Source organism: Pelophylax lessonae (assembly GCF_965119305.1).
Source record: "Pelophylax lessonae genome assembly, chromosome: 3".
Taxonomy (NCBI): Eukaryota; Metazoa; Chordata; class Amphibia; order Anura; family Ranidae; genus Pelophylax; species Pelophylax lessonae.
Window position 1 is genome coordinate 56,880,061 of NC_138770.1, and position 26,372 is coordinate 56,906,432.

At 44.8% G+C, this 26,372-nt stretch overlaps 1 protein-coding gene across 5 annotated transcripts in view; it reads right to left on the reverse strand.

Annotated features, from left to right (window-relative positions):
* The window catches only part of NCOA1 (nuclear receptor coactivator 1), a 755,746-nt gene that overhangs the window by 216,593 nt on the left and 512,781 nt on the right, over window positions 1-26,372 (reverse strand). For all 5 annotated transcript variants that reach the window (XM_082251137.1, XM_082251140.1, XM_082251139.1 and 2 more), the window contains one exon: window positions 5,776-5,942. In XM_082251137.1, coding sequence (XP_082107263.1) covers window positions 5,776-5,942 — 167 coding nt within the window. The remainder of the gene's footprint in view (window positions 1-5,775; window positions 5,943-26,372) is intronic.

Genomic DNA, 26,372 nt, shown 5'->3' on the forward strand with positions numbered 1-26,372 from the left:
GGTGGGTTTCAGGAAGAGTGGGTGTTCCTAGGCAGATTGTATTTGCATGAAAATCATCAAAGGTAACGCCCACGTATGATGATGAGCCTCCATGATTGAAAGAACTGAAATCCCTTGAATGGAAGGGATGGGCCTGGGACAGTCAGGCTGGGAAGGAAAGGCCTACAATCCATGGGTGCTCAACCTGCCGCCCTCCAGCTGTTGGGGAACTACAAGTCCCATGAGGCATTGCAAGGCTGACAGTTACATGCATGACTCCCAAAGGCAGAGGCATGATGGGACTTGTAATTTCGCAACAGCTGGAGGGCTCATGGATGATGCTGGATGGTCTCCAGCCAGGAAAGGAGGAGGGGCTCTATCTGGCTTGCTGCAGCTTCTAATGCACACTGTAAGAAGCTCACAGCATGCAATGAAATCGGAGTAAGTCATTTCAAGAATGCAGCACAGGAAGGAGCAACAGGTATTTTTTTCCACTTAACGAACAGAACAGAAACACTTTCAATGGGATATATAACAGATATAAAGGGAGCAAAAAGGAAGATCATTGAAGGGGATTACATACACTTTAAATGCAACATTTCCAAGTCAGAGTGGAGTGTCCCTTTAAGCCCCCCCACCCCAGAGATCTGCAAGGTGTGTCATTGGGTGACATTAGCACAAGCTCGGCCATATGCAGGGACAGATGCAGCAGAAGGTCAGGAGTCGGCCATCTTGCAGCCCCACGGCCAGATCCTGATGTCGAGGGACCGAGAGCAAATACTTTTTTTTTTTTTGGAAGGATGGACGACGGCCAAGAGCAGGCCAGCTGTGGCGACTTTCATAATAGAATTTTTAACGGGCCGGGCATTGCACGCGCAAGGCTTGGACAAGCTTCACCTTGTGTACAGAAACACCATCTCGCCCTCGCTGCTTCTCATTAATAAAATAATCCAGCCTGGCAGCAAACAGAAGCTCACAGAGAGAAAACAGGAACAGCGCCGCGACACTTCCACGCCACCCCGGTCAGAAATGTAATCCTTCCTGGTGCATCGCGCCAGCTTCGCTCGCTGCGTCTGTGCCAAGGCTAACCCCAGATGTTCTCCTCCGTGCAATCTGACAGCTGCAACCTACGCTGGTCTGCGGTCAAACCCATCGCCGGCAACGTCCTGAGGCCGCAAAGAGGGGCGACTTTACAGCGCCTCGCCGGCACCTCGCATGTTTATCATTTGTTCAGAGATAGTAAATCAATGATATATTTACACATGTACTTATGAATTCAAATTAATTCATTTATTTCTTGATGATACATACATACATATATATATATATATATATATTTAACACCAGAGTGGCAGTGTTGCTGTTTTTGCTGTTTTCCCCTAAACCAGAAAGAGGGGCAACTTTACAGCACCAAAAATGACAACTCCTTGCCTGATTGCATTTTCATCATTTGTACAGAGATAGTAAGTCAGTTATATATTTATACAGTATTTATACATTAAAATACATTTTTATACAGGTTTTATATTTTATTTATATAATAAAATCAGGTCATTTATTCATTATATATATATATACACACACACACATTATATATATATATATATATATATATACATACATACATACACACACACACACACATTATATATATATATATATATATATATATATATATATATATATATATATATATATATATATATATATATATATATACACACACACACACAGTATATAGCCTGAGACTGGGAGATTCTCAGTTGCCAATTCTTTTTTTTTTTTTACTTGTTAGATTTTTTTTAAATTTTGATATTTCATTTTATTTATTTTCTATACTATTCTGTCAAGCTCTTTGCACTGAAACCCCTTGGATGGGGTGGCTCCAGAATGGGAGATTTGTGGCTGCCAATTTTTTTTTTTTTTTTTTTTAAATTTAACACGAGAGTCGCAACGTCACTTCCAATATATTTGATGATATCTTTCCTCTATTTAACATTTTTTTTAATTATTCATATATTTATATGCATTTTCTATATAAATATATATTTTGTTAATTGATCTATATATATATATATATATATGTTTCCCTGTTATATATATAGATAGAAGATGTTGCGAATGCTGCTATTATCCTTTAGACCAGAAAGAGGGACAACTTTACAGCGCCAAAAGTGACATCAACTCGCCTGATTGCATTTTCATCATTTTTACAGAGATAGTAAATAAATAAGTTGGTTATATATTTTTACATGTATTTATACATTTAAAATACATTCATTTGATTTTATAGTTATATACTGTATATATATATATATATATATATATATATATATCTATAGATACATAGTCCATCTAGTGTTAAAAAAACAAATATATATAGTATTATTATTATTATATATATATTATTATTAATACATCTAAACTTAACAGTTTTTTTTTTTTTTTTTGCTTTTATTTATTTTAATTAATGTTAATGCTAAGCCTGGCATGAATACTAACCTAGATCAACCTCTGATATAGCTATTTTTTTTTTTTTTATTGATTAAATTTTTTTTTGTTTTTTTTTTAACAGACGTTTTTTTCCACATATGAAAAGGCTTCTTCACAGTAAGTGCCGGTTCACACTATAGCGATGTCAGAAATCGCATGCGATTTGCACCGCACTGCTATGCAATGCGAATTCAGCCATACAGATTGTATGGCTGAATTCACATCGCATTCGGAACCAAAGCAACGCAGGACCCTTTTTTTTTGATCCGCACCAGAATCGGATCGCATGGGTGTTCACACCTATGCGATCCGATTAATGTCCGAATTGACAGTTCGGTCTGCCATATGCGAACTAATCTGGGGGTGTTGTTAACTTTATATTGACACTCCCAGCAGTTGGCATATGGCCGTGTGAACTGCCTGCGAGTCGGGGAATCGCAATGGATTCGCAGGGTTCCCGCATCGCACTAATGGGACCTGAGCCTAAGAGCTGTGAAAATGTGGAAAAGACTCCCTCAGGAACTGGTACTGGCCAGCTGATTTATTTATCTTTTTTTTTTTTTAGAAAAACCGAAAACACAGAGATTGGTGATCCAGGGAATATCCGTCTGCCTCCTGGGGGGTCAGGATGGAATTTTCCTTTCCCCCCCACGGGAGCAAATGGTTGGTAGGGGTTTCATTTTACCTTTTCTCTGGATCAACTGTGGGCATCGGGTTGTGTATAGAGAGGTTTTATTATGTATTTCAATTTTTATTTTATTTTATTTTTATTTAACTTTAGAACTTTCATCCAATTTATGTAACAAAGAAAGAAACAAAACACCTCTTAATACAGGTATGAACACAATGACAATCGTAGCTTTGATTCCAATAGAGGATCTAAGTATGACATATACAATGAACTCCAGTAGTATAATTAATAAAGCAAATGATAGAAGAACTGAGAACCGTACCAACCAAAAAGTCCATCAGCAAGAATCGATCTATTGCACTGCAGTGTCAATGCGGGACAAACAACCTGCTCCGCTCTCCTGCACCCTGAGCTGTATTATACATCACATTGACCATTTACAGACACCAACAGTCACCATTACCATGTGGTACCACTGCCTATGGCATGCCGACCTGTCCTACTGACCAGACACAAGAGGACAAGGATGACCCTCCGCTCCACAAATCCAACCAGCTCTTCTCCTGAAGTCCTCTGCACCGCTGTCAGTGCTGACTATAGAAGATTTCATTACCATGGTGCACACTGTCCAATGCCATCTACATCTAGCTTTGCCCTATTATTATAATACCCTAGTATTCAGCACTGTAAGACCCAGAGGAAGCTACAATGTGACACAAGGAAGGATTTATTTCCTTCACAAGAAGCAAAAAGTTACAAATATCACATTATATAGAGATTTACACAATATGGAGACAGCGATTTCATGGCCAGGAAGAAAACTATCCTTTCCCTAGGGGTTAGAGTGAATGGATAGGCTGCCTTCTCAGTGATGTCACCGGTCTCTAGTGAATGGATAGGCTGCCTTCTCAGTGATGTCACCGATCACTAATGAATGGATAGGCTACATTCTCAGTGATGTCACTGGTCTCTAGTGAATGGATAGGCTGCCTTCTCAGTGATGTCACCGATCTCTAATGAATGGATAGGCTGCATTCTCAGTGATGTCACCGATCTCTAGTGATTGGATAGGCTGCATTCTCAGTGATGTCACCGGTCTCTAGTGAATGGATAGACTACATTCTCAGTGATGTCACCGGTCTCTAGTGAATGGATAGACTACATTCTCAGTGATGTCACCGGTCTCTAGTGAATGGATAGACTACATTCTCAGTGATGTCACCGGTCTCTAGTGAATGGATAGACTACATTCTCAGTGATGTCACCGATCTCTAATGAATGGATAGGCTGCATTCTCAGTGATGTCACCGATCTCTAGTGATTGGATAGGCTGCATTCTCAGTGATGTCACCGCTCTCTAGTGAATGGAAAGGCTGCATTCTCAGTGATGTCATCAGTCTCTAGTGAATGGATTGGCTGTATTCTCAGTGATGTCACAGGTCTCTAGTGAATGGATAGGCTACATTCTCAGTGATGTCACAGGTCTCTAGTGAATGGATAGGCTACATTATCAGTGATGTCACAGGTCTCTAGTGAATGGATAGGCTACATTCTCAGTGATGTCACCTGTCTCTTGTGATTGGATAGGCTGCATTCTCAGTGAAGTCACTGGTCTCTAGTGAATGGAAAGGCTGCATTCTCAGTGATGTCACCTGTCTCTTGTGATTGGATAGGCTGCATTCTCAGTGAAGTCACTGGTCTCTAGTGAATGGATAGGCTACATTCTCAGTGATGTCACCGGTCTCTAGAGATTGGATAGGCTGCATTCTCAGTGATGTCATCGGTCTCTAGTGAACGGATAGGCTACATTCTCAGTGATGTCACTGGTCTCTAGTGAATGGATAGGCTATATTCTCAGTGATGTCTCCGATCTCTAATGAATGGATAGGCTACATTCTCAGTGATGTCACCGGTCTCTAGTGAATGGATAGGCTACATTCTTAGTGATGTCACCGGTCTCTAGTGAATGGATAGGCTACATTCTTAGTGATGTCATGGGTCTCTAGTGAATGGATAGGCTACATTCTCAGTGATGTCACCGGTCTCTAATAAATGGATAGGCTACATTCTCAGTGAAGTCATCGGTCTCTAGTGAATGGATAGGATGCATTCTCAGTGATGTCACCGGTCTCTAATGAATGGATAGGCTACATTCTCAGTGATGTCACCGCTCTCTAGTGAATGGAAAGGCTGCATTCTCAGTGATGTCATCGGTCTCTAGTGAATGGATAGGCTACATTCTCAGTGATGTCACCGGTCTCTAGTGAATGGATAGGCTGCATTCTCAGTGATATCACTGGTCTCTAGTGAATGGATAGGCTACATTCTTAGTGATGTCACCGGTCTCTAGTGAATGGATAGGCTACATTCTTAGTGATGTCACCGGTCTCTAGTGAATGGATAGGCTGCATTCTCAGTGATGTCATTGGTCTCTAGTGAATGGATAGGCTACATTCTCAGTGATGTCATCGGTCTGCAGTGAATTGATAGGCAACATTCTTAGTGATGTCATCGGTCTGCAGTGAAGGGATAGGCTGCATTCTCAGTGATGTCACCAGTCTCTAGTGAAGGGACAGGGGACTTTTTTATCACTATTAGTTCCACTCAAGAAATGGCTGTCTGACATTTAAACATTCCCCCGCAGCCCAACTTCCATTGCATAGACCACTCACCCTGCTTTTTCTTCTTCAGCTGCTGGATCTGGTCCATCCTCTTGATTAGGATTTTGCATTTGTCCGTTTTGCCGCTAAAGCTGTCTATATCTCCAATATTTGCCGAGAGAAGCTCAGCCAGTTCCTCCAGGTATTTGTTTTCTTGCTCTCGCCGGCGCTTCTCATTGCTGCAGGGAGCAAAACAGAAATAGGAATGCATTACATTTGTAGCTTAGTAATGGCTGCCCATCACCTTGATTTAACATTTCTAGAAGGATAAAATAAGTACAAAGAAAATCATCCCACTTCCATGGGTGCGGATTTTGGGCTATACTGGTACCAGTAGCATTCCTTTACAGGATATAAGGGTATGCTGGTACCATTAGTGTTCCTTTACATAATTTTGGGCTATGCTGGTACCATTAGTGTTCCTTTACATAATTTTGGGCTATGCTGGTACCAGTAGCATTCCTTTACAGGATATAGGGCCATGCTGGTACCAGTAGTCTTCATTTACAGGATTTTGGGCTTTACTGGTACCAGTAGCAATCCTTTACAGGTTATAAGGGTATACTGGTACCATTAGTGTTCCTTTACAGGATTTCGGGCTATCTATGCTGGTACCAGTAGCGTACCTTACAGGATTTTCGGGCTTTGCTGGTACCAGTAGCGTACCTTACAGGATTTTCGGGCTTTGCTGGTACCAGTAGCCTACCTTACAGGATATAGGGCTTTGCTGGTACCAGTAGCCTACCTTACAGGATATAGGGCTTTGCTGGTACCAGTAGCCTACCTTACAGGATATAGGGCTTTGCTGGTACCAGTAGTCTTCCTTTACCGGATTTTGCCTATGCTGGTACCACTAGTGTTCCTTTACAGGATATAGGGCTATGCTGGTACCAGTAGCATTACTTTACAGGATATTGGGCTATGTTGGTACCAGTAGTGTTCCTTTACAAGACATTGGGTTATGCTGGTACCAGTGGTGTTTCTTAACAGCATATTAGGCTATTCTGGTACCAATAGCATTCCCTTACAGGATATTGGGCTATGCTGGTACCAGTAGTCTTCCTTTACAGGATATTGGGCTATGCTGGTACCAGTAGTCTTCCTTTACAGGATATAGGGCTATGCTGGTACCAGTAGTCTTCCTTTACAGGATATTGGGCTATGCTGGTACCAGTAGCATTACTTTACAGGATATTGGGCTATCCTGGTACCAGTAGCATTACTTTACAGGATATTGGGCTATCCTGGTACCAGTAGTCTTCCCTTACAGGATATAGGGCTATGCTGGTACCAGTAGTCTTCCCTTACAGGATATTGGGCTATGCTGGTACCAGTAGTCTTCCTTTACAGGATATAGGGCTATGCTGGTACCAGTAGCATTACTTTACAGGATATAGGGCTATGCTGGTACCAGTAGTCTTCCCTTACAGGATATTGGGCTATGCTGGTACCAGTAGTATTACTTTACAGGATATTGGGCTATGCTGGTACCAGTAGCATAACTCCCAACTGTCCCTAATTTCGAGGGACTGTCCCTGATTTGGAAGAAAGTCCATCTCTTTCCTCCCCATTTGTCCCTCATTTTGGTCTGATCTATATAGTTGTAAATAAAATACACTATTTATCTTTCAAAAAGTGTCTCCCAGTGCTAAACCTTTCATCCAAACTCTAAATTGCTGCATTTGTAAATTTTGAAAGCCAACATAAAGAAATAGTAGTGGTTAAAAAAAAAAAAAAAAAAAAAAGACATTTGCGGGTTTACGTAATCATTTTTTTTTTTGTAGAATTCTCCTTTAAGGGGGCGTGGCAGGGGGTGTGTCCTTTGCCTACATACTTTTGCTAATAGGTGTCCCTCGTTCACATCTCAAAAATTTGGGAGGTATGCCAGTAGTGTACCTTTATAAGATATTGGGCTATGCTGGTACCAGTAATATTTATTCACCAGACATTTGTTATGCTGAGACCATTAGTGCACCTTTACAGATATTGGGTTATGCTGGTACCAATAGTGCTCCGTTACAGGATGTTGGGCTATGCTGGTAACAGTAGTGCTCCTTTGCAGGATATTGGGCTTTGCTGGTAACAGTATTGCCCCTTTACAGGATATTGGGTTATGCTGGTACCAGTAGTGTTCCTTTGAGTGATATTGGGCTATGCTGGTACCAATAGTGCTCCTTTACAGGATATTGGGCTATGCTGGTACCAGTAGCATTCCTTTGCAGGATATTGAGTTATACTGGCACCAGTAGCGTTCCTTTTCAGGATATTGGGCTATGCTGGTAACCGTAGTGCTCCTTTGAAGGATATTGGGCTTTGCTGGTACCAGTAGCATTCCTTTTCAGGATATTGCTTTATGCTGGTAACCGTAGTGCTCCTTTGAAGGATATTGGGCTATGCTGGTACCAATAGTGCTCCTTTACAGGATATTGGGCTATGCTGGTAACAGTAGTGCTCCTTTGCAGGATATTGGGCTATGCTGGTACCAGTAGCAATCCTTTGCAGGATATTGGGCTTTGCTGGTACCAGTAGCGTTCCTTTGCAGGATATTGGGCTATGCTGGTAACAGTATTGCCCCTTTAAAGGATATCGGGTTATGCTGGTACCAGTAGTGTTCCTTTGAGTGATATTGGGCTATGCTTGTACCAATAGTGCTCCTTTACAGGATATTGGGCTATGCTGGTAACAGTAGTGCCCCTTTACAGGATATTGGGCTATGCTGGTAACAGTAGTGCCCCTTTACAGGATATTGGGCTTTGCTTGTACCAGTAGTGTCCCTTTGAAGGATATTGGGCTTTGCTGGTACCAGTAGAAATCCTTTGCATGATATTGGGCTATGCTGGTACCAGTAGTGTTTCTTTGAAGGATATTGGGCTTTGCTGGTACCAGTAGCAATCCTTTGCAGGATATTGAGTTATACTGGCACCAGTAGTGTTCCATTGCAGGATACTGGGTTATTGTGGTTCCAGTAGTGCCCTTTTGCAGGATATTGGGCTTTGCTGGTACCAGTAGCATTCTTTTGCAGGATATTGAGTTATACTGGCACCAGTAGTGTTCCTTTGCAGGATACTGGGTTATTGTGGTTCCAGTAGTGCCCTATTTGCAGGATATTGAGCTATGCTGGTACCAGTATTGCTTCTATTCAGGGTACTGGGCTCTGCCACAGTGCACAGCCCTGTTAGCCAGGGTAGGAGACCTGACCTTTACCTACTACAGTTTAGTAACACTTACTTGCTCCCCCCCCCCCCCCCAGCCTGTGACTGGTCAGCAAAAGAGAAGCAGAGGACTTGGTGAGCTCATCTCTCCATCACTCTGCTCTCACCTTAGCACATCAGCATCAAAGCACAACTGTTTGTCTCCATGTTCTGCTACTCCTTTCCCAGTCTGAGCTCTGTTGTACAGGGATTGCTAGGTCATATTCAGGCGCTCGCAAAGTTTGAAATAAAAAATAATCTTTTTATGACATATTAAAGAACACAAAGTTCTGTTTGAACAGATTTCTGCAGAGTTAATGTCCGGTCAGGGGAAGGGGCACTTAGTGGGGGGGAATTGGGAAGCTTTGGAATAGGGAGCCATCAGGACATAATTCTGGAGTGCAGAGGGTGGAAAGAGCGCAGTGACTTCATACTCTATAAATCACGGTCAGCACACAACAGGCAGCGGCCATGACCTCCTCCCTGTTGACCCCATGCACACTGCAGATATTAATCATGGAAGCCTGTTTACCGCCAATCTCCCACAACCGGTATGCCAGTGTGCGCTGCCAGCCATGACTTTAACCCTTTCGCTGCCTAAATCGCTGTTGCGTTATTTCTCACACGTTTAAAAAATATTTTTTTAGGCCTGAAGATTAGTTACCTATTTCTGACATTTGTTGTTTACAAAGTAAAATCTGTATTTTTTGATAGAAAATTACTTAAAATCCCCCAAACATTATATATATATATTTTTTTTAGCAGAGACCCCAGAGAATAAAATGGAGATCGCTGCAATACTTTATGTTACATCCGTATTTGTGCAATTAAAATGCAATTCAAAAGTATTCAAACGCAATTTTTGGGGGAAAAATACACTTTTTTGAAATTAAATATAATTGCGCAGCTTTCTTACAAATGCAAGATTTTGGGAAAAAATACACTTTTTTTAAAAATTAAAAAATAGGAGTAAAGTTAGCCCAGTTGTTTTGTATAATGTAAAAGATAATGTTACGCCGAGTAAATTGATACCCAACATGTCAAGCTTCAAATTTGCGCACGCTCGTGGAATGGCGACAAACTACGGTGTTAAAAATCTCCTTAGGCGACACTTTAAAATTTTGTACAGGTTACCAGTTTAGAGTTACAGAGGAGATATAGGGCTAGAATTATTGCTCTCGCTCTAACGATCATGGCGATACCTCACATGTGTGGTTTGAATACTGTTTACATATGTGGGCGGGACTTGCGTATGCGTTCACTTCTGCGAGCAAGCTCGGAGGGACGGGGAGCTTTACATTTTTTTTTTCTTATTTTATTTTCCTTTTTATTTTTACATTGTCCCTTTAAAAAAAAATAATAAATAAATTTGATTACTTTTATTCTTATTACAAGGAATGTAAACATCCCTTGTAATAGAAAATAGCATGACAGGTCCTCTTTAACCACTTCAGCCCCGGAAGATTTTACCCCCTTCCTGACAAGGCTCTATTTTGCGATTCGGCACTGCGTGACTTTAACGGACTAATGCGCGGTCGTGTGACGCTGTACCTAAACAAAATTTACGTCTTTTTTTTCCCTCCACAAATAAGAGCTTTCTTTTGGTGGTATTTGATCACCTGTGCAATTTTTTTTTTTACGCTATAAACAAAAAAATAGCGACAATTTTGAAAAAAAAAAAACACAATATTTTTTACATTTTGCTATAGAACATTCCCAAAAAAAATTTAAAAAATCAAAATTTAACATTTTAGGCCAATTTGTTTTCTGCTACCTATGTTTGGTAAAAAAATTCACAATAAGCGTATCTTGATTGGTTTGCGCAAAAGTTATTGCGTTTACTAACAAAGGGAAAGATTTCTGTCATTTTTGGTGTTTTTTTTTTTTAACGCGTAATGACGGCGATCTGCGATTTTTTTTACGGGACTGCGACATTGCGGCGGACAGATCGGACCCTTGACTGGCATTTTTGACACTTTTGGGGGTACCAGTGACATTACTGCAGTAATCAGTGCTATATATATGCACTGTTACTGTAAAAATGACACTGGCAGGGAAGGGGTTAATTTTATTGGAGAGGGAGGGGTTAATGTATGCCTGGTGCTTACTGACGTGTGGGGGGGGAGGTGACTGAGTGACACAAGGACAGATCGAGGGTTCAGCTATGCTGAACCCTGCAATCTGACCCTGCCTGTCACTTGGGAAATCCGCCCGCTTGTGTTTACACAAGCGGGCGGATCTCCACACTAGATTCCCGACGATCGGGGAAGAGCAGCGGCGATCGCCGCCGCTCCTCCCCTGGCCCGACTCCCGCTGTGACTGAATACAGCGGGAGCGAGCCTCCGGCGCCGTGTGCGCGCCACCGAGAAAGGGGAGTGTCTGACAACGTAGTACTACGACGTCAGACGATAACGAGCCACTTTGCCGCAGTAGTACTACGGTACTCAGACGGCAAGTGGTTAAACATTTTTACAGGTTACCAGTTTAGAGTTACAGAGGAGGTCTAGTGCTAGAATTATTGCTCTCCCTCTAACGATCGCAGCGATACCTCACATGTGTAATACGGTTTACCTATGTGGGCGCGACTTGCGATTGCGTTCGTTTCTGCGTGCAAGCTCGGAGGGACAGCGTGCTCTAAATTATTTTTTTCTTATTTTATCCCATATGGAAGAAAAATATATTTCCAATATATTTAGGGAAATTTGTTTAGAAATATATTGAATATGGCCAAAATTGTAGCATTTCAAATATATTTCCAATATATTTTGGGAAAAATAAATTAAGAATGTTTTTTTAAGATATATTTTAAATATATTTTTCTTCCATGTGGGATTTTCCTTTTTACACTGTCCCCCCCCCCCCCCCCCAAAAAAAAAAATGTGATCACTTTTATTCCTATTACAAGGGATGTAAACACAGTGGACATGGACCCTGCCAGTTTCCGAGATCAAAGTATTTATTTTTTTATTTTAAAATGAATTGGAAGGACTACACTATATACACTATAATAATAGTACAGATAAAGTGACCAAAATAGCAGCAGAGTATTTAAAAAAAAAATGACTTGGGGGGACTGGAACTGCGCTTTAATGAGCTATTAGGGGCCTTTTAGATCCCTGATGTATCACTTGCCTCCTGCTGCAACTAATGAAGTGCAGATCGCGCTCCATTAGCCTCTTCCTTGGCCACAAAGGTCCACGAAAGTGGAACCAGAACCCGGAAGTGATGTTTTACAAGTCACTTCCGGGTTCATTCTCACTAGATAGATCAGAGAACGCATGTCTGCTGGTCTCTCTCCCCTCTACCTGTCGACACCCGGAGCCCAAGAAGAATGGTGGTGGTGGCAGGAAGTAACTACAGGGGTTGCAGGGGTTGCAATTGCAACCGGGTCCCATGCTCCAGGGGGCCTGTGTGGCTCCCCTGTACACCTGGATAGGAGTGGTGGCGGGGGCAGCATGTAGAGAAATCACTGTCCTCCTTTTCCTCCTGTAGCTGCAGGAGGAAAATGGAGGAGATTGGTTCCTCTTATGCTGCCCCCGCCACTTCTCCTATCCAGTTCACTTGTGTTCTGCTGTCTCTGGACCCCTGTGTGCTCGTCCGCCCCTCCCCCCCCCCCCCACCCACTGTGCTCCCTCCCCTCTCCCGCCGGCTGCTGCAGGGGATGTGTCACATTAGAGAACCAGGAAGGTGTCGGCACATATGTAATTTACCAGCTCCTTCCTTTTCTGAATGGACAGAGTCATAGTCAGTGATATTGTAAAATAATAAAATAAAATGATAAAAAATAATACAATTAAAATCCCAAAAAATAAAAACTACTGACACCAGTGGGTGAATTTCCAGGATCGCAAAGGTCACACTTGCAACCGGGCCCTGGCATTCCACCACTGTGGGGAGGCCCAAAGATGGCAGGAAGGGGGCCCACTGCAGAACTTGTGAAAGGGTCCCGCTGTGGGACCGTAATAAAGGGCCCCGCACTGGGAGTAAAGGGCCCCAGGATCAGTGGGAAGAGCCCCAGGCTTAAAGGGAAGGACCCCGGCCAGGGGTCCAGGGGGCCCTTCATGGTTTCTTGCACTAGGGCCCTGAAGGTTCTAGTTACACCTCTGGGTGGTGGGACAGGGGAGGGGGGGGGGCAAGGGGGTTTGCCATATGGAAATAGCAGTCAAAGGGTTAAAGCCCACTTGAATATGCGGTCAGATAGACTTTGTACTGACAACCTCCAATTTCATAGTCCCACCTCCAGCATTAGCGCAGGATATGCAAGGCCCCGTCCACATCTGGGTGTATATAAAATGCGCAATGCGAGCTTGGGTGCCACTCATTGTAATGGCACCCCAAGCGTGCAAACTGAACGGGCATTTTGCCGCCATATTTAGGCTGCATTCACATCTAGCAACGCTCCCACGTTGTGTTTTTTGCACATTTTACTTGACATGCTCCAACTAGGCACCAATGTTGGCCTCCAAAAAAGGTGCAGGCACTAATTTGGCGCATTTTCTGGAGCATATGATGCGCAAAAGAGCGCTTAAAGAAAAGTGCAAAAAAAGATGCAAGAGTGTCGGTGGATGTGAATGCAGCCTAAATATGGTACCAGGATCAGACCAAGTGAACTCAGTACCGGAGGCGGTCAGACACGCCCCCTCCCCTTCTCATTAATACAAGTCTATGTGAGGAAACTTGTCCTAAAGGGCGTGGCCGTTACTCAGCTCTGCCAGGACAGAGCACTGTAGTGTGAGAGAAGGAAGCGGAATTTTCACTGACGGACATGTGCGCAGCATATTGCATAAGGGTGTGCAACCCTAAAGCTTAGACACACTCATGCCTTTCTCTGCAGTCTCAGCTGCACTAGACAGTGAATGAATGGGAAGTGCTCTGTGCTGAGCGGCTTCCTGTTCATTCACAAACTGAAGCATAATAAACACAGTTTACTATGCTTCCGTTATGAATGAACACAGTGAGTGAGTGTGTTCACTGTGTTCATTTAGAAAAGGAAGAGGCAGGGTAATCACATATTTACTAGCCCCTTCCCCCACTCTCCATTCTCAAACATCCCCCACAGCAGCCAGGGGGAGAGGAGGGAAGCCAGCAGCACTGTGGGGTAGGGGGCCAGCGTGGGGGAGAGTGGGAGGTGAAGCAAAGGCAATAGGGAGATACGGCACCGCATGTAGTGATTAGGGTGTGCCCAGGCACACCTGGCACACCCTGTGCGGATGCCTAAAAAGGAATTTTAAGGTATTTAAAATCAAAACAGCAAAATACAATGATGCAGTACAAGTATAAGAGCTGCTTGTAAGAGGATTGGATATCTGTCCATCCAGTCCTGAGATTTAAACAGCTCTGCCACACAGCGCAGCCCTGTCTTTGAGGGGCGTAGATCCGATTTTAATCTTCTGCAGTTTAGTAACGATTACAGGTCTTCCTCTTCCCCCAGCTTGTGATTGGACCAATGGGCTCACCTCTCTGTCACTCTGCTCTCTCCTCCTATCAGCATGCGTCTTGCCCTGCAGCAGAAGGGATTGCCTGGCAGGGCTGGAGCCCCGAGGAGAAATTTGGTCTCCTGCAACTGTTGCCATGCCCCTCCTCCCCCACACCCCCTGAAATTATTCCCCTGCACCGCCATCTTTAGCCTGTGCGCTGGATGCTCCAAAAAGCTCTGCCAGGCCTTTGGGACCCGCGGCACATCTGTGGATGCATGTGTAAACAATGTCGGTATCTGTGGTCTCAGCACCTTCAGTGCCTGGGCGCACGTGCAGGGAAGTTCCGTGCACCTGCAGGCTCATGTGCTGCAGGTCTCTCCTGGGATGACTGATATGGACATCCCACCAGGAGGTAACGGCTGTTTGGGGGGGGCTGGCCTTTTTATCCGATTGTGGGGGAGGAGGCAGAAGGAAGAACATGGATTTATTGGCTGAGTTTCCGCTTTAACCACTTTACCACCGGAGGTCCAGGCCACTTTTTGCGATTCGGCACTGTGCGACTAACTGACAATTGCGCGGTCATGCAACGCCGTACCCAAACGAAATTTACGTCCTTTTTTTCCCACAAACAGAGCTTTCTTTTGGTGGTATTTGATCACCTGTGCGATTTTTTGATCATGCGCTATAAACAAAAAAATAGCGTCAATTTTGCAAAAATAACAATATTTTCCACATTTTTTTATATGAAATTCCCCCCAAAAAAAAGTAAAAATCAAAATTTAAAATTTTTGGCCAATTTGTTTTCTGCTACATATGTTTGGTAAAAAAAAAAAAAAATCGCAATAAGCGTATTTTGATTGGTTTGCGCAAAAGTCATCGCGTTTACTAACAAAAGGGAAAGATTTTTGTCATTTTTGTTGTTTTTTTTTTTAACGAGTAATGGTGGCGATCTGCGATTTTTTTTGCGGGACTGCGACATTGCGGCGGACAGATTGGACCCTTGCCTGACATTTTTGACACTTTTGGGGTTACCAGTGACATTTCTACAGTAATCAGTGCTATACATATGCACTGTTACTGTAAAAACGACACTGGCAGTGAAGGAGTTAACTGTATTGGAGAGGGAGGGGTTAAGTGTGTCCTAGGGGCGTGTTTCTAACTGTGATTGGCTGTGGCTACTAGTGTAAGAACAGAGATCAACAGTCCTACATAGTAGAACCGTCTGATCATTATTCTTACACAGGGAAGAATGACAGGCGGCTTGTTTACATCAGCTGCCTGCCTTTCTCCCGATGTAACGGAAGATCGTGAGTGCCCGGCGGACATCGGGTCCGCGGGGGGGGGGGGTCTGTGACCGCGCGGGAGCGTGCCTCCGGCGGCGTGCGTTCGCCCCCTAGACGATGTAGCCCTATGTCGCTTTGCCTGTGAGGGGCTGACTGCCGACGTAAATCGTCGTGCGCCGGTCGGCAAGCGGTTAAGGAATGAAAAATGTGCATTTGGCCGTTTGTTTTAGAAACTCGCAAGCGCGGTTAGCAGGCGTGCATTGGCGCTACAAAGAAAAGATGCGTTTGGCCACGCGTTTTGGAAACACACTGCGAACGCGCTTTGTGCTTATGGTAATGGAACCCCAAGCGCAGGTAGCAGGAGCACATTTGCGCCACAAACCCGGCAAAATGCATGGTGAAAAGACACCCTCTGCTCCAAAAAAGGTTTTGAAGCTTCTTTGGGTCGTTTGGCAAGTGAATGAGCTGCCCCACGAGCAATGAGTGGAAACGCTCCGAAAAACGCATGCAAAAATTGCGAGTTCCCGCTGCGCTCAGGTGTGAACCCAGCCGAAGTAACACACGTGTCCCTCCCCAGGCTATGACTGGGCAGAAAAATGAGAAACTGCACCCAAAAAAGCTTTGTATCTCCGTCACTCTACTCTCTACAGCGCATCCAGAAAGTATTCACAGCTTTATTCCAAAATGGAATAAATTCATTATTTTCCTCAAAATTCTACAAGCAATACCCCATAATGACAACGTGAAACAAGTTTGTTTGAAATATTTGCAAATTTAATAAAAATAAAAAACAAAAAAATCCCATGTACATAAGTATTCACAATGACACTCAGAATTGAGCTCAGGTGCACTCTATTTCCACTGATGATCCTTGAAATGTTTCTACAACTTGATTGGAGTCCACCTGTGGTAAATTCAGTTTGATGACTGATATGGACATTCCATCGGGAGGTTATGGTTGTTGGGGGGGGACTGGCCACCCTTGAAATGTTTCTACAACTTTATTAGAGTCTACCTGTGGTAAATTCAGTTGATTGGACATGATTTAGAAAGGCACACACCTGTCTATATAAGGTCCCACAGGTAACAGTGCATGTCAGAGCACAAACCAAGCCATGAAGTCCAAGGAATTGTTTGTAGACCTCTGAGACAGGATTGTACGGAGGCACAGATCTGGGGAAGGGTGCAGAAAAATGTCTGCAGCATTGAAAGTCCCATTGAGCACAGTGGCCTCCATCATCCATAAATGGAAGAAGTTTGGAATCACCAGGACTCTTCCTAGAGAGGGCTGCCCAGCCAAACTGAGCGATCGGGGGAGAAGGGCCTTAGTTAGGGAGGTGACCAAGAACCCGATGGTCACTCTGACAGAGCTCCAGTGTTTCTCTGAGGAGAGTGGAGAACCTTCCAGAAGAACAACCATCTCTGCAGCACTTCACCAATCAGGCCTGTATAGTAGAGTGACCAGATGGAAGCCACTCCTCAGTAAAAGGCACATGGCAGCCCACCTGGAATTTGCCAAAAGGCACCTGAAGGACTCTTAGACCATGAGAAATAAAATTCTCTGGTCTGATAGAACAAAGATTAAACTCTTTGGCCTGAATGGCAAGCGTCATGTCTGGAGAAAACCAGGCACCACTCATCACCTGGCCAATACCATCCCTACAGTGAAGCATGGTGGTGGCAGCATCATGCTGTGGGGATGTTTTTCAGTGGCAGGAACTGGGAGACTAGTCAGGATCGAGGGAAAGATGAATGCAGCAATGTACAGAGACATCCTGTATGAAATTCTGCTCCAGAGCGCTCTGGACCTCAGACTCAGGCCAAGGTCCATCTTCCACAGGACTACAGCCCTAAGCACACAGCCAAGATAACAAAGGAGTGGGTACGGGACAACTCTGTGAATGTCCTTGAGTGTCCCAGCCAGAGCCCAGACTTGAACCCAATTGAACATCTCTGGAGAGATCTGAAAATGGCTGTGCACCGACGCTCCCCATCCAACCTGATGAAGCTTGAGAGGTCCTGCAAAGAAGAATGCGAGAAACTGCCCATAAATAGGAGTGCCAAGCTTGTAGCATCATACTCAAAAATACTTGAGGCTGTAATTGGTGCCAAAGGTGCTTCACCAAAGTATTGAGCAAAGGCTGTAATACTTATGTACATTTTTTTTTTTTTTTAAATAAATTTGCAAAGATTTCAAACAAACTTCTTTCACGTTGTCATTATGGGGTATTTGTTTGTAGAATTTTGAGGAAAATAATGAATTGAATCCATTTTGGAATAAGGCTGTAACATAACAAAATGTGAAAAAAGTGAAGCGCTGTAAATACTTTCCGGATGCACTGTAGGAGGAGAGAGCAGACTGATGGAGATACAAACTTTTTGTTGGGTGCGGTTTCTCATTTTTCTGCCCAGTCACAGCCTGGGGGAGGGACAGGACCTGTGTTACTTAGGCTGGGTGTCATGATCCTATGTAGTCATGCTTCTTATACAGTAGCACAGTCAGCTCCTGGCTCCTTCACCCTCTCCCAGTCTGAGCTCTGCTGCACAAAAAGTGACGGCAAGCCAAATTCAGGCGCTTACATCTACTTGCATTTAAAAAAAAAAAAAAAGAAAAATGTAATGCTGTATTTATGGGTGTGTCTTTTATACGCGCATTGAGTGCGGATTTACGTTCGATGTCTGTGCGTTTTTTTTTTTAAACCAAGTGATAAAAAAAAAAGATAGAAAAAAAGTAAAAAAATAAATAAAAAATAATAGTCTTGCTGCGTAGACAAAGCCGCAGACGCCCTTAATGGCCCGTAATAAGCGCGGGGGAAGGTGCCTGTGAACTTCGAGGAAATAAAAAAAACACGAAAAAAAAATGCCTGATTGCCTAATGGCTTATGAAGCGGGCAAAGCTGCCTTTCGTCTCATCAGGCAGATGACAGCGAATTGGTGCGTGTAATTGTATCACAGGCAGGTAAACGGCTGAACATTACCGCCGATAGACTTCCAGGCGGCTGCCTTTCCAAGCTCCTGCTAATTGCCGGGACAGGTCGGCTGCGGCATAAAAGCCGAGACAAAAGGCAGGCTCCTTGGGTTACGCCGAGGCCCGGTGAAATGTAGACCAGCCGCAGCTTTCTGTTAACGCCGCTGGTGACCCACTTCTGGAACAGGGGCCTGCTTTATGTAACGACACCCCGCTTCAAGGACTAAAACCAGTTTAATTGCGTCACATGGTTTTAATGCGGGCGCCAGCAGTTCCCGCTCCATGGTGATGGAGAGAAAGAGAAGTCACTCTTGATAAACACACCTATGCAACGCCACCAGGTTCAGGGCTGATCCGCTAGAATGGGGACGGTTAAAAAAACGCTCAATGAAAAGGCTCCAGAGGGAGGGGAGAACAAGATCGCGTTGCCTAATTGACCTTCAGTGGGCAGAAAATAAACGGCTACTTAACAAGTCAGATTATATAAAACTGGTAGTAAATACAGAAGCGTCAGAACATTCTCTGAGCTCCAACATCCAGTCATTCCTTCAGATTGTACAAAAGTTCATCACACACTTTACAATCTGATTGCACAAGGTCCGTTAGATCTACCAACATGTATGTAGCATACCTGCCAACTGTCCCGTTTTTCCCGGGACAATCCCGGCAAATAGGAGCCTGTCCCGGGTCATTTACACTGTCCCTGTTAATCAGGGACAATGTAAATCATTTAAAAAAAAAAAAAAAAGGACAGACCCCATTTTCAGGGACTTGTTCATCACTGGCGTGGTCGTTTTCATTGATTGGATAGTTTAGGTAGACGTTCCTATAATATGGTTGCCATCTGTCCCCATATTGGGGGACCTGTCCCCGACAAACGAACATCAATGGTGGGGGAGTCCTCATTGATTAAATAATTTAGGTACGCTCTGCTATTACTTGGTTGCCATCTGTCACCATGTCCTCAGGACAGACCCCATTTTCAGGGACTTGTTCATGGCTGGAGTTGTAGTTTTCATTGATTGGATAGTTTAGGTAGACGTTCCTATAATATGGTTGCCATCTGTCCCCATATTGGGGGACCTGTCCCCGACAAACGAACATCAATGGTCAGGGAGTCCTCACTGATTATATAGTTTAGGTACGCTCTGCAATTATTTGGTTGCCATCTGTCAACCATGTCCTCGGGATAGACCCCATTTTCAGGGACTTGTTCATCGCTGGAGTTGTAGTTTTCATTGATTGGATAGTTTAGGTAGACTCTCCTATTATATGGTTCTCATCTGTCCCCGTATTGAGGGACCTGTCCCCGACAAACGAACACCGATGGTGGGGGGAGTCCTCATTGATTAAAAAGTTTAGGTAGGCTCTGCTATTATTTGGTTGCCAATCACCACCATGTCCTCGGGACAGACCCCGTATTCAAGGCTTTTGTTCATCGCTGGCATGGTAGTTTTCATTGATTGGATAGTTTAGGTAGACTCTCCTATTATATGGTTGACATCTGTCCCCACAGCCAGGGATAGACCCGGATTTCAGCGATCTGTCCCTGACAAATGAACAATCGCCAACAGGGTAGTCCTCATTGATTGGATAGTTAAGGTAAGCCCTCCTATTATTTGGTTGTCATCTGTAACCATGTTCCTAGCTGAAGTGTGTGACGAGGTCTTCATTTTCAAGGACCTGTTCCTGGCAAACGAACATTGGTGGGAGAGTAGTCCTCATTAACTGGATAGTTTAGGTAGGCCCTCCTATTACTTAGTTGCCGTCCGTCACTGTGTCCTGGGGACAGACCTCGTTTCAGGGACTTGTCCCCGGAAAACAAACATCGCTGGGGGGGTAGTTTTCATTGATTGGATAGTTTAGGTAGACTCTCCTATTATTTGGTTGCCATCTGTCGCTATGTTCCCAGCTACCCAGAACATTGCCGGTGGGATAGTCCTCATTGATTGGATATTTTAGATCCGTCCCTGTACGCTGAGGACTGTCTTCGTTTTCAAGGGCCTGTTCCTGGCAAATGAACATTGGCGGGAGAGTAGTCCTCATTAACTGGATAGTTTAGGTGGGCCCTCCAATTATTTAGCTGCCATCCGTCACCATGTCCTAGTGACAGACCTCGTTTTAAGGGACTTGTCCCCGGGCAAACAAACATCGCTGAGGGGTCGTTTTCATTGATTAGATTGTTTAGGTAGACTCTATTATATGGTTGCCATCTATCCCCATGTGCTGAGGATAGTCCCCGTTTTCAGGGACCTGTTCCCGGCTAACGAACATTACCAGTAAGGTAGTCCTCATTGATTGGATAGTTTAGATCCGTCCCTGTGTGCCGAAGACAGTCTTAATTTTCGCGGACCTGTTCCTGACAAACAAACATCCCGGTGGGGTAGTCCTCATTAATTGGATAGATTACATAGACCCTTCTATTATATGGCTGCCATCTGTCCCTGTTTTTAGGAATCTGTCCCCAGCAAATGAACATCACCAACGGGGTCATCCTCACTGACTGGATAGTTTAGGTAGACTCTCCTGTTATATTGTTGCTATCCGTTCTGGTTTTCAGGGACCTGTCCTTGGTAAACCTACATCACCAGTGGGGTAGTCCTCATCGATTGGATAGTTGCAGTATACCCTCCTATTATATGGTTACCATCCGCCCCCGTGTGCCTGGGACAGTCCCCATTGTCCTCAGCAAACAAACATCACAGGTGGGGTAGTCTTCAGTGCTGGATAGTTTAGGTAGGCCCATATATCATATGGTTGTCATTCTTCCCCAGGTGCCAGGTAGGGTTGCCACCTCATCCCTTTAAACCAGGACACAAATTTATCACACAGGGTCTGAGGTTATTCTAATGCACATCTGGCACTAAGTGAGTTTAATTACCACTTTATTCAGCCACAGAACCTGTGTAATTAATGGGTGTTCTGGTTTAAAGGGATAAGGGGGCAACCCTAGTGCCAGGGACAGCCACAGTTTTCAGGGATCTGTAACCAGCAAGGTGCACAACAAAATGGAGCTCATCCGCACACTGCCTCGGCATATATCGAGCACCTCCTAGCAAAAAATGGCTTCAGCTTGGTCTCCAACCCATGGGAGAACCCCCTCTAACATGTCCCCCCAAGAGGAGCTTAGTCATAGACACCAGGGGTAGTCTTCATTGATTGGATAGTTTAGGTAGGCCCCCATATTATATGGTTGTCATCTGTCTCCACATGTCGGGGATAGTCCCTGTTTTCAAGGATCTGTCCCCGGGAAAACAAACATTGCTGGTGGGGTACACACAGGGGCTGACTGGCAACTTTCGGCCCAGGGGGCAAGTACAAACCAGAGGAGCATGGTGCAGCAACTCGGCCCCCCTCCCACTCTCCCTCTTCCCCGCCTCCTCTTGACCCCCATTCCAGGCTGAAGCTCCACTCCAGCTACTCTCTACTCACCGGCCGAATTCGGGTTCCCGACCTGGCCAGCAGGTGGCAGTTGGGGGGGAGCTGGGACAGCTCTGTCGGGGTTGCCTGGGGGGTGAATCTCTTCACTAGGAATATTTTAGGCATGTCTCTGGCAGAAGCAGTGAAGTCTTTTTGCAAGGCATCAGAGCGGCATGGGGGGCAAATGCCCCCCTGACCCCTGGCCCAGCCCTCCCCTGGGTACACAACAAAATTGCACCATCTGCACACTCCCTAATTCATATAGTGAGCTCCTCTTAGTGAAAAATGGTTTCAGCTTGGTCACCTACCCATGGAAGAACCCCCTCCAACATGTTCCTGCGCAATAGGGGCCCAATTGTAGAGGCAGGGCTAGTCTTCATTGATTGACTAGTTTAGCCAGACCCTCCCATTACAGTAAAACCTTGGATTGCGAGCATAATTCGTTCTGGAAACATGCTTGTAATCCAAAGCACTTATATCAAAGCAAATTTTCCCATAAGAAATAATGGAAACTCAGATGATTCGTTCCACAAGTCCTTCAGTTTATAGTCTATATACAAAGATTATAGCAATGTGATAGGTTGTGTAACCATAAAATGTCCATCCACAATATGCAGCCTTCCCAATGGGATTAGAAGCAAAATCTAGCAGAGCTACAGAATATAAGAGAGATGAAAGGCGCCTCTAAGTGTAGCAATATGGTTACATTTAATGAAGGTTCAACATTTAGCAACTCACATGATTGATGATTAAAATAGGCACATCTAAGTATGCAGGCATCCGGGGTAAAGCTGTCCACATAGACCATCTTCTGAACCACCGGCTCTCACCACTGTCAGTCTGCAATCCTGACCGGGAAGAATAGCCTGCAGTAGAGTGATGTGAAAGTGAGGCTTTGAATCTCTCGTGGAGTGCAGCGGGGAAGGGATGATGAAGATGGCTGTGCAGAGGATGATCTATGTGGACAGGTTTACCCCAGATGCCTGCATACTTAGATTTGCCTATTTTAATCATCAACCATGTGAGTTGCTAAATATTGAACCTTCATTAAATGTAACCATATTGCTACACTTTAGAGGCTCCTCTCTTCTTTTTTATACATGACGCTACTTGTATATCAAGACATCGCTTGTATATCAAGTCAAAATTTATTTAAAAAATTTGCTTGTCTTGCAAAGCGCTCTCAAACCAAGTTACTCTCAAACCAAGGTTTTACTGTATATGGTTGCCATCCGTCACCATGTGCTGGGGACAGTCTCCGTTTTCAGGGACTTGTCCGTGGCAAATGAACATCGCCGGGGGGTAGTCCTCATTGAATGAATTAATTGGGTACACCTTCCTAAAATACAGTATACTTTCCATCTGTCCCCGTGTGCCTGGGACAGTCCTAGTTTCACCGACTTGTCCCCAACAAATGAAAATTGTCATTGCGGTAGTCAAAGAATACACGGTTAGATTGAAACATGTGGAGGGAAGCCTAAGACTAAGGTGACCAGATTTAAAAAAATGCAATTCATTGACACCCTACTGACCACGCCCACTTTAATTTAGGGGGTGGTGCTAATAACAGCACGCAAAGCATGCCACACCAAATATTATTTGTGACCAAATTGTGTTAACAGCAGGAAGGGTTTAAAGGGCTAAATGATACTAAGATGGAATATACTTCAGCCCCGGGACACAGGGACTCCAGTAATAAATTTGGAAAGAAATCAGGGACACATTCTTTTAAATATGGATAATATCAGGGACAGACCCCTAAAATCGAGGGACTATCCCCATAAAGGTTTCATCACCCTACGTAAAAAAGAAGTGCATAGAAAAGCTTCTACAAAACATAAAACGGAAAATAATTATTATATGTTTTACTAATAGTTAAATGACAATATTAAGTGCTTATATGCTAATGTTAGCACACCAGGATTTAAGGAAGAATGCATATGACGAATGTAATTAGTTAATATTTGCTGATCCTGAAGTTAAGCTTTAAAGGCTCCAACAGGCTGTTTGAAAAAAAAAAAAAAAAAAAAAAAGGGGCATGCTGTAAAAGAACAGTACTATTATTTCCCATTGGTGAATGGAATCTTTGTTCTCTTACAGATCTACAAGATCCGGCTGAATCTTCAACATCCAACATTTCCGGGTGTATCAAACGTCTGTGGCCTGCCGCCTGCGTGTTGTGGTTCCAACCCCGATTCTATATGTCCAGCTGTAGGGACCTGCAAGTGTTGGATGCTGAAGTTTCTATGGGACTTTCTAACTCTCCAGGAGAGCAGAGATGCAGGTCGCCATTGGTGGGATTGGGGATACCCAAGCACAAAAACACTGGGTGCACCCATGATCCTTCTATGAAAAAGGACGGGCCTCTATCCCTGGCCCGAGGTATACAGTAATGCTTCTGACAGATGCAAGGCACTCTTGACCCACCTAGCCAGGACCAGATAGGTCCCTCTCCTTTGGTTTCAAAAGCCTCCTGCACCATGGAGTGCTGGATTGGTCTTATCCAAATGGAAGGTCATGTAAGGAAAGGCAAGGACCTCCTCGCACCTTTAACCTCTAGGTGTCCAAGAATGCACACAATTACCATTTTCATGAGAAAAATGATGTGTCAAAGGGTAGGACAAAAGCCAAAGCCCTGAAAGAGTGTTGGAAGATGCAGTCTATCTACTCCACTGTAGGTGGCGCTTATCAGCAGGCGGCAGTGCAGAGGGAGAGGAAGTCAGGAGGAACATGGTTCCTCTATGGTTTTCTGGGTCAATGGGGCAGTAATACGATTGGATGCTGACAGCCCATGTGACTCTGGCGGCTATCTTGGGTCAGGCAGAGGCTATTTAAAGACCTTGGTTTCTGAGTTTGGCGCACATTTAGAGTCTGGATAGTGTAGGGATAGGTCACCCATCTGTCAGAGAAAATATTATCAGTAGCGAAAGGTTCCAGGCGAGTAGAGAAGCTATAGGGATTCACCACTCTTCCTGGGAACCTCCCCACTTGGGCTCAGACCAGCCAGGCCACATTCCACCCCTCTAGAAAGACAATGTCAGCTCGGCTGAAACCTGCACTGCTGTCATCCATCAGTGTTCCTGATTGGGCCTCCTTCCCCCGGGCTTGTTGTGAACTGGTTTACCTTGACTTCAGTACAAGTTCTTTCCATTCCATTTTCTCTGAGTGTATGTTATTGTCGCTGCACCATGGTGCACCCATCCACAAGTGAATGGTCCACCAGCTGGACTTCCAGAGACATCAGCCTGGGAGATTAGGGCTATAGCATAAACCTTGCTTTTTCATCAGGTGCATGAAGGGTGAACAGGTTTAAAGGGTGCAAGGGAGGAAGGCAGACACACAATCCACCCAACTTCCCCCTCTTTACTTTCAGCGCAGAATGACATCCCTGGCCTGCCAAGGTATAATGCTTCTGGCAGATGCAAGGTACTCCTGACCCACCTAGCCAGAACCAGACAGGTCCCTCTACTTTGGTGTCAATGAAACCTCCTGCACCCTGGAGTGCTGGATTGGTCTTATCCAAATGGAAGGTCATGTAAGGAAAGGCAAGGACCTCCTCACACCTTTAACCTCCAGGTGTCCAAGAATGCACACATCTACCATTTTCAAGAGAAAAATGATCAAGTGCCAATGTGCAGAACAACATTCACAGAATGTGAATGGTCCACTACACTAGCTGGATTTCCAGAGACATCAGCCTGGGAGAGTAGGCAGTGCTGTATTTTGGCCTAGGCCAACAAGGCCCAGGCCTAGGGCGGCACTTTGCAGGGGGGCAGCAAAAAAGCCACCCCCCATCCACCTGAGACTCTATTGGCCACTGGTTGCTAAAGTCGCTTCTCTCACCCCCTCTCTCTCTCTCTCACACCCCTCTCTCACCCTCCCTCTCTCTCACTCACCCCCTCTCTCTCTCACCCCTCCCCTCTCTCTCTCTCACTCACCCCCCTTTGTCTCTCTCTCTCACCCCTCCCCCTCACCCCTCCCCCTCTCTCACCCCTCCCCCTCTCTCTCTCACCTCTCTCTCACCCCACTCTCAACCCCTACTCTCTCACCCCCCCCTCTCTCTCTCTCTCTCATCCCCCCCTCTCTCTCTCTCTCTCACCCCCCTTTGTCTCTCTCTCTCACCCCTCCCTCTCTCTCACCCCTCCCCTCCCCCCCTCTCACCCCTCCCCCCTCTATCTCTCACCTCTCTCTCTCTCACCCCACTCTCAACCCCTTCTCTCTCCTCCCCCCTCTCTCTCATCCCCCCCCTCTCTCTCTCATCCTCTCTCTCTCTTACCCCCCTCTCTCTCTATCACACCCCCCTCTCCCTCTCATCCTCTCTCTTTCTCCC